Raw genomic sequence first — 9,534 nt, 5'->3', positions numbered from 1 at the left:
ATACAGTCTCCCACTACTGTCCTTGATTGGACCTACCCTCGTTCTCGTCATTCTCTTGTTTCTCACATACGCATAAAATGCCTTTGGGTTATCCTTGATCCTATCCGCCAGAGATTTTTCATGCCCTCTCTTGGCTCTCCTAATCCCTTTCTTCAGGTCCCTTCTGGCTATCCTGTATCCCTCCACTGCTCTGTCTGAACCCTGTTTCCTCAACCTTATGTAAGCCTCCTTCTTCCTCTTTACAAGACATTCAACCTCCCTCGTCAACCAAGGTTCCCTCACACGACCATGTCTTTCCTGCCTGACAGGTACATACATATCAAGGACACGTCGTATCTGTTCCTTGAAAAAGTTCCACATTTCCACGACATCCTTCCCTGACAGCCTATGCTCCCAACTTATGCTCCTCAGATCCTGTCTTATAGCATCGTATTTACCCTTCCCCCAGTTGTAAAACCTACCCTATTGCACGCACCTATCTCTCTCCATGACCAAGGTAGAAGTCACAGAATTGTGGTCACCATCACCAAAATGTTCACCCACTAACAAGCCCATCACTTGTCCCGGTTCGTTACCAATATGTTTAAGGGGAGTCATGTTTAACAAAAAACAGAAAGTGCTGAAGAAACTCAGCAAGTCTGGCAGCATATATGGTTAGAGAAATAGAGTTAATACTTCAAATCCAGTACAACATTTCCTCAAAACATAATTTTTTTTGTAATTGGGAGTAATTTCAGAGTTTGCAGATGGTATGAAACAAACAAATGCAGTAACAGATTTCAGGAAGTCAAATTGGTGTTACATGGCAGGGAAGTATGAAGTTATGTCTTTTAGTACATAAAGTGAGAAGAAGTAATATGAACTAAATGGTACAACTTTAAAGAAGGTGCAGGAAAAGAGACATCTGGGGATGGGATGTATATACGCACATCTTTCTAGGTTGCAGGATAAGTTCCAATGACTGATAAAACACATACAGGTTAATTAACTTCTTTTATAGAGGAAGAGAGTGCATTAGCAAGGATGTTATACAAAACCTTATAAATCCCAGCTGTGCTATTTTTTTGGCACCTTACGTTTAGAAATCTGTCAGGATCTCGGAGAGATGCAGAAGAGATTTACTCCAGGAAATTTACTGATCAACAAGACACCATCTTCTCAAAGACAATTAGGGATGGTCAACAAAGACAATTTTGCCAGCAATGTTCACACCCATGAAAGAATTTTTGTAAATCCTCTTTTGCTGTTCCCTTAACATAATCACTTTCACACTCAACACTGGGCTAGTTAAAGTCCCCATTATCATTACTATACAGTTGTTGCACCTCCCAATGATTTCTTTACAAATTCTGCTCCTCTATCCCCGTCCTACTATTTGGTGCCTTATAAATCATACCAAGTAATGCCATACCTCATCTCTCATTTCCTAACTCCAAATATATAGACTGTGTCTGTAGCGATTGTAACAAAGTCAGCCAGTTGGACATTCTAGAATATGAGTTCTCCAATTGGGGCGGTTAATCTGATCCAGTCAGGGAGTCTTGGCTAATATAAAATGGTTAGGAGAAAGTTAGGACTGCAGATGCTGGAGATCAGAGCTTAAAAATGTGTTGCTGGAAAAGTGCAGCAGGTCAGGCAGCCTGATTCCTGAAGAAGGGCTTATGCCCGAAACGTCGATTTTCCTGTTCCTTTGATGCTGCCTGATCTGCTGCGCTTTTCCAGCAACACATTTTTAAGCTAATATAAAATGGTTGAATGTCAGGGATACTGCTGCCTAACTCTGTATGAGGTAGTATGATAGTCAAGGCCTGTTAATGTTTAAATAGAAGGCGGCTTGGTGATGGGATACCCAGCCTCTGTAGAATTATTTCACTGTCTTTGACCTCTTAAAGACATATTCTTTTTCCAAAATTGTAATATGTTCCTTGAGCTAAACTGCTATCTTTTCTACTTTTCTCCTCCCCTCCCCTCCCTGAATACTGTCCAGCCAGTAACATTAAGCTTTCAATGCTCCCATTTTCTCTGGAGTCAGGACTCCATCATCATCAGTAGTCTTATTTTCATGTGGCTATTCATCCCTGCAGATCACTGGCCTTAGTTACCAAACTGTGTACATTGTCACACTTGTACTCCAAGCCTAACTCAGATCTCTTTCTATAAAATCCCACTTACTCTATATTGTTTTTGACATTGGTAGAATAAGTTTAAGATTATTTGTGGCAAACTAAACAGGGGTTGCAGAATGCTTCTAAATGTAACTCTTCGTAACAGTCAACAAAGTATATGTGGTGGATTACAGACAATAACGTCCCCATAGTTAGAACACAATTTATCCTCCTAACTGATGCAAGCAATGCTACAGAAGACTGACTTATATGCTAAGTTTTAAAAAAACAATAAATTAATTTCAGTATAGTTTTTAACTAATTTAATTTTCATAATGTATTTTTTTCTCTGTGAGTCTTTTACCAAATGCATTTAAGTAACAAATTTCTGGACAAAATGAACTTCCACTTAAAATTGAATGGGATGTTTTTGAACTAAAATTTGCAGCCCTCCTACCTTTGCCATAAGAAATCCCTCTGAGAAAAGCATAATTTCACAGATTTGCTGAAGGTCAGGGACAATCACCACCACAGGCCTGAAGAGAGCTTTCACCGATTCTGGCAGCTCTGTACGTCCAGCATAGCCAGGATTCATGGTGATAAAAATGCCAATTCGACTATCCAAAGTAATCTCCTGGCCTTCAAACTACATGAATAAAATCACAGAGAATGCAAGAACAACAGACAAAATGTAAGCAGCATAATAAGAAGCAGCAGTGCCAATGTAGCAGCTGATCACATTGTGTTTACACTAATAAAACTAAATAATCTCTATGAATTCAGCACAGGGACCCAGATGCCACCAAATCAGGACCTGATTCCAGGATGCCCACCCTCATTCCTGTCTCTGGGAATTTTCACCAGCATTATGTAATGGTGACATTATCATGCCTGCATATTTCTTACATGGTGGAAATAGATTCATAATGGATGCTATGATGGATTGGGGTGTTTGGAGGGTCCTGGGGATATGAGCTGTTTGGAGTCAACATGGTAGATATGAGGGGCATTAAGGGCACAGAGGAGCATGATAGGGACAGTGAACTGAGGTTCAAGGATCATGGAGGTGGCAAGGTGCATATGAGGGACTTGCAGTGGATATGGTGCTACAGGGGCCATAGAGAGGGCATGTGGGACGTTGAAGGTGAGGCATAAAGGTCTGAGGGCCTGGAATTCATTATTTCAAGTGAGCCGAAGTCCAAATAAAGAAAGAAGTTCCAGCCTGGCCATCTATCCATCATCAATACCACCTTGGGTTTGTCTCCAGAAAGACTGGGCCAACTCCATCCTGCACTTGGCTCCGCTGTGTGGAAATATGGCAGCATGGAGCCCTTTGGAGAGATTTAGGTCTGACAGATCGCAATGTTTCCCAACTTGAGCTGCCCACATACCGTCTAAAAATATGGCCAATGACATCATATATTAATGGTGAGCAGATGCCAGTGTTGGACTGAGGTGGACAATGTTAAAAATCACAACACCAGGTTATAGTCCAGTAGGTTTATTTGGAAGTACTAGCTTCGGAGCACTGCTCCTGTGGGGAACACTTCAGCGATCAGGGACATTCGGCCTCAGATCTTCGGGTGACTGTCCCCCAAGGCAGTTGTTGGGGTATGCAACAACGCAGAGTGGCCAAGCAGAGGCAGATAGCCAAGTTCGATACCCATGAGGATGTCCTCAACCAGGATCTAGGGTTCATGTCACACTGTACTATACACTCATGCATGCACCAACACACACGCACTTACATACTCACACAATGACACAGACCCTCTCTCAGACACACGCTCTCTCCTAGACTCACTCACATACACGCCTCACACTCACACCCACATGCACAACCTCTCACAGGCTTACACTCTGTCACACTCACATGCACAGATGCGCATGCAGACAATCGCTCTCTCTCTCACACGCACACACATTCTCTCTCTCTCTCTATCCCTCACATGCACAGACACACACATATAAGTCTATGTGGTGAATTTGCATTTGCAGACACACTCTGCTCTACTCAAAAAACACTCAAACTGCACACAGTCAATGCAGGCAATCAATCCATATAACATTTCATAAATTCCTACTTTGGAAATAGCACCAGTCTGATTCAAGATTGGGAAACAGATAGACTCTAACCTCACACTTTTAATGCATTGTCTGAGCTGAGACATCATTTTTTAAATAAAACTTTAAGTTATCTCGAGAATGTGACTTAAAAGAACTTCTGGAATTTAAACATTAATGAACCAAAACCTGCAACCCATTCTAAAAGATGAAAGATTTAACAGCAATTTATGTTTGTTCAATATATCATATCAATTGCCTGATACTATTATCTTGTGCGACAAATTCTATGTCTTATGATCTTGCTCCACGAGCTACCTGATGAGGGAGCAGAGCTCCGAAAGCTAGAACTTACAAGTAAACCTGTTGGACTATAACCTGGTGTTTTGTGATTTTTAAAGTCAGACTAAGCACACAGGCAATTGTTTTGCAAGCATTTTGTTCCAATAAGTGAACCTTCTGTACATTAGACAGAACATAAAATGCACTGAGATAGTTGCAGTATAATGAACCAGATCGCTATCCACGAATGACTATTTACCTATTTCTTTTTCCTCTGCATTTATCCATATATATAAGCACGGGAATTATTTACATTAGTTAATACACACAGACATGAGGAAACTCTAGAAAAGTTAAAATGTGCAATAACAGTAAGTTGTTGTTCTTACCTGGAATCTGGTCAGATGATACATGAGTGCATTGCGGATTGTCTGGATTTGGGAAGACACAACTGACAAGACTGCAGCCTCAATACGATTAAATTCATCAAAGCAGCCCCAAGCACCACACTGAGCCAATCCAGAGAGGATCTTTCCCATTGCCTACAAGAAAAGATGGAATGACTTTTTCATCATTCTTCATTCTCAGGTTGGGTGACACACCACGATTGCCATGAGAAAATGGTCAGACCCTTTTTTCAGTTACAACTGAAGGGTTAGCTGGGCCAGTTCTGAGGGCAGTCAACCACGCTGGAGTCACATATGGCTCATGTAGTTTTGCTAGAAATAAGTGTGGCAATAAATAAGAAAGGCCTTGGCCTTGTTGGATAAGAGGCAAAAGTGAGGACTGCAGATATGGAGATTCCTGATGAAGGGCTTTTGCCCAAAACATTGATTTTCCTGCTCCTTGGATGCTGCCTGACCTGCTGTGCTTTTCCACCACCATATTCTCAACTTGTTGGATAAGAGTTTTTTAATAGAAATACACAGAGCAGAACACATGCCCAAGCCTGCATTTTCAAATTTAGAGATTTTTCTAGGCACCAAAATCATTAATAGACAATTTCAGTTGAGCAATTTAATAAACTGTGATATGAAATCTTCCCAAATGATATGCTTCTTCTATTAGATGTCAAGTTTATTCATAGATGTATCAAATGCATCATCCATTTGAATTTCGTGATTCTGAAAAAATTCAGTTTCTGGCACAGATACTACTTATGTAAGTTCAGTTTCTTCCAACCCTTCAACATTTCCCATTGCTTGTCCACAGTATCGAAACAGATCCTTTTCTAGAAGGCTACTCTTAGCTTGGATCACTCCCTCATCTGTTCAGTTAATATAATAGAACTAATCAATGATGGCTCAATACAGCATTCACTAAGGCTTCAACACAGAACAAAAGATGCGAGATCACTGCCAATGTCATCCATATACTTCAATTGTGGTGTTGTGGGGAAGAATTAAGCTAATTCCCCAAAAGGAGAGAAATTTCACTTCAGGGGACACTGAGGGCCCTACTAGTGACAAGCTGTCAGCCTAAACCTAATCTGCTCTCTCAACTTAATGATGAAGGGGGAGAAAAATCAGATAAGTTACTGGAGAGGAAAACAAATACAGTAAAATTTTTGACAATAATTTTGCAAGATGCAAAATAAACAGTCACTTGATAAAGCCAAAGGTCTCTTTCCCAAGCGCCCATTTGAAATCTATTAGATACAGCAAGTTAAACATAAAGTCTGAAATATCATAACGGATTATTACAATTCCTTACTTTGAAATCCATGCCTTCTCCACAATTTGTCACGACACAAAGTAATCCAAGAGCCTTGGCCAAGTCTTTAGTTGTCTCTGTTTTGCCAGTACCAGCTGGTCCTGCTGGTGCCCCACCTAGATACATGGACAATGCCTGAATAAAAGTAACACAAATCACACTGAAATCAACAAGTGGCACTGAACAATATTTTGACATTGATACGTTTGTATCGGAGTCTAATTTATTTCATTGTTAGATTTGATACCTGTGTCAGTGTCAGGTATATACGATCTGTTAGAGGAGTGATCACCAGGCGACCATTCAAACCCATGTATTCATATCCATAGTCAAAGGATCCTGTACACTGATGCACCCTCAGCTCATCTGGCACACGCTCCCAGTAGAAGCGAAGTTGGCTCTCCCATTCAAACTCTCGGGCATCCATTATGCTGATTAATATTAAAAGTACACATTAACGGTTATCGTAAACACAAAATGGTAACTTCAGCTGGTATGGGAATTGAACCAGAGCTATTGGCATCACTCACAGAGATGTATAGCATGGAAACAGACCCTTCGGTCCAACTTGTCCATGCCGACCAGATATCCCAACGCAATCTAGTCCCACCTGCCAGCACCCGGCCCATATCCCTCCAAACCCTTCCTATTCATATACCCATCCAAATGCCTCTTAAATGTTGCAATTGTACCAGCCTCCACCACATCCTCTGGCAGCTCATTCCATACACGTACCACTCTCTGTGTGAAAAAGTTGCCCCGTAGGTCTCTTTTATATCTTTCCCCTCTCACCCTAAACCTATGCACTCTCGTTCTGGACTCCCCGACCCCAGGGAAAAGACACTGTCTATTTATCCTATCCATGCCCCTCATAATTTTGTAAACTTCTATAAGGTCACCCCTCAGCCTCCGACGTTCCAGGGAAAACAGCCCCAGCCTGTTCAGCCTCTCCTTGTAGCTCAGATCCTCCAACCCTGGCAACATCCTTACAAATCTTTTCTGAACCCTTTCAAGTTTCACAACATCTTTCGGATAGGAAGGAGACCAGAATTGCATGGAATATTCCTACAGTGGCCTAACCAATGTCCTGTACAGCCACAACATGATCTCCCAAATCCTGTATTCAATACTTTGACCAATAAAGGAAAGCATACCAAAAGCCTTCTTCACTATCCTATCTACCTGCGACTCCACTTTCAAGGAGCTATGAACCTGCACTCCAAGTTCTCTTTGTTCAGCAACACTCTCTAGGACCTTACCATTAAGTGTATAAGTCCTGTTAAGATTTGCTTTCCCAAAATGCAGCACCTCGCAGTTTTCTGAATTAAACTCCATCTGCCACTTCTCAGCCCATTGGCCCACCTGGTCCAGATCCTGTTGTAATCTCAGGTAACCCTCTTTGCTGTCCACTATAACACCAATTTTGCTGACATCTGCAAACTTACTAACTGTATCTCTTATGCTTGCATCCAGATCATTTATGTAAATGACAAAAAGTAGAGGGCCCAGCACGGATCCTTGTGGCACTCCACTGGTCACAGGCCTCCAGTCTGAAAAACAACCCTCCACCACCACCCTCTGTCTTCTACCTTTCAGCCAGTTCTGTATCCAAATGGCTAGTTCTCCCTGTATTCCATGAGATCTAACCTTGCTAATCAGTGTCCCATGGGGAACCTTGTTGAACGCCTTATTGAAGTCCACATAGATCACATCTACTGCTCTGCCCTCATCAATCTGCTGTGTTACATCTTCAAAAAACTCACTCAGCGTCATAAATCAGCCATTCAGCCAACCAAATTAACCAACCACAAATGGGGTGTGTTGATAACCAAATAACTGAGACTACGATGAAAGTCCTGCCTTCTCAACCTTACCCCTTGCCTGAGGCGTGGTGGCCCTCAAGTTAAACTCATCATCTGTCATCTTTCTCTGGGACTATAGCGACTCTATCTCGAGCATAAAATTAACCAACAAGCAAAGAAAAATGAATAGCTGCAAGTTCAAGATATAATTATTTTATTTTTCCAATCTCTTCTTCCACTCCTAAAGACACTGACCAGTACAGGGATGGAGTTCCTCAATAATTGATGGTTTTTCATTGGTTAAGTGAAAAGATAGAGCTCCGATGATGGGGCTCAGAAGGAGTTGGAGTCTTGCAGTAACTCCTGATCCTACTCCCACTTAATGTCTGACTTCATTTTAGCAGAGGATCTATGCACTGATCAGCAGCTGAAGTTCAAAATGGCCCTTGTTCCAACATGTATGCAAAGATATAGTTAAAGAAAAATGAAAAGGAAGAGTTTGCTCTGCCAGCACAAAGGGAACAATTAAAACCTAGCCATGTACTCTTCGGTTTCACTCCAATAAAGAAATAGAAGCAGAAGTGGGCCACCTGGCCCAGCAAACCTGCTCCATCATTCAATGAGATCATGGTTCATCTTTTCGTGGACTTAGATCCACTTACCCACCGGCTCACAATAACCCTTTTACTGCTCAAAAATCTATCTATCTTTGCCTTAAAAACATTCAATGGGGTAGCCTCAACTGCTTCACTGGGCAGGGAATTCCACAAATTCACAACCCTTTGGGTTAAGAAGTTCCTCCTCAACTCAATCCTAAACCTGCTCTCCCTTATTTTGAGGCTATGCCCCCTAGTTCTAAGTTCACCCAACAGTGGAAACAACCTCCATGCTTCTATCCTACCTGTTCCCTTCATAATTTTATATGTTTCTTAAAATCTCCCCTCATTCTTCTAAATTTTAGTGAGTATAGTGCCAGTCTACTCAATTCTTCTCATATGCTAACTCTCCCAACTTCAGAATCAACCTAGTGAACTTCCTCTGCACTTTCTCCAGTGCCAGTACATCCTTTTTCAAGTAAGAAGATTAAAACTGTACACAGTACTCTAGATGTGGCCTCACCAGCACCCTATACAGCTGCAGCATGATCTCTCTATTTTTAAACTCCATTCCTTGAGTAATGGACAACAATATTCCATTTGCCTTCTTTAACTGCTGCACCTGCAAACCAACTTTTTATTATTCATGCACAGGACACCAAGGTCCCTCTGTACAGCAGCACACTGAAATTTTTCACCATTTAAATAATAGTCCAATTTGCTATTATTCCTACCGACATGGATGACCTCACGTTTACCAACATTGTATTCCATCCACCAGACCCTTGTCCACTCACTTTACCTATCTCTATCCCTCTGCAGACTTTCAATGTCCTCTGCACTCTTGCTCTACCACTCATTTTAATGTCATCTGCAAACTTGACGCAGTATATTTGGTAGTTGAAACTTTATTGCTGGAACAGCACAGCAGGTCAGGCAGCATCCAGGGAACAGGAGATTCGACGTTTCGGG

The 9,534-nt window shown here is 41.6% G+C and overlaps 1 protein-coding gene across 1 annotated transcript in view; it reads right to left on the bottom strand.

The window, feature by feature from the left end:
• The window catches only part of dnah10 (dynein axonemal heavy chain 10), a 243,067-nt gene that overhangs the window by 159,433 nt on the left and 74,100 nt on the right, over positions 1 to 9,534 (bottom strand). The window contains exons 22-25 of the mRNA XM_043715328.1: positions 6,412 to 6,595; positions 6,165 to 6,299; positions 4,841 to 4,993; positions 2,563 to 2,751 (exon numbers count right to left, since the gene is read on the bottom strand). Of these exons, the coding sequence (XP_043571263.1) occupies positions 2,563 to 2,751; positions 4,841 to 4,993; positions 6,165 to 6,299; positions 6,412 to 6,595 (661 nt within the window). The remainder of the gene's footprint in view (positions 1 to 2,562; positions 2,752 to 4,840; positions 4,994 to 6,164; positions 6,300 to 6,411; positions 6,596 to 9,534) is intronic.

This window comes from Chiloscyllium plagiosum, chromosome 25 (genome assembly GCF_004010195.1).
Source record: "Chiloscyllium plagiosum isolate BGI_BamShark_2017 chromosome 25, ASM401019v2, whole genome shotgun sequence".
Taxonomy (NCBI): Eukaryota; Metazoa; Chordata; class Chondrichthyes; order Orectolobiformes; family Hemiscylliidae; genus Chiloscyllium; species Chiloscyllium plagiosum.
Note: the sequence above shows the minus strand (reverse complement) of the source record. Positions and strands in the feature narration are given on the sequence as shown.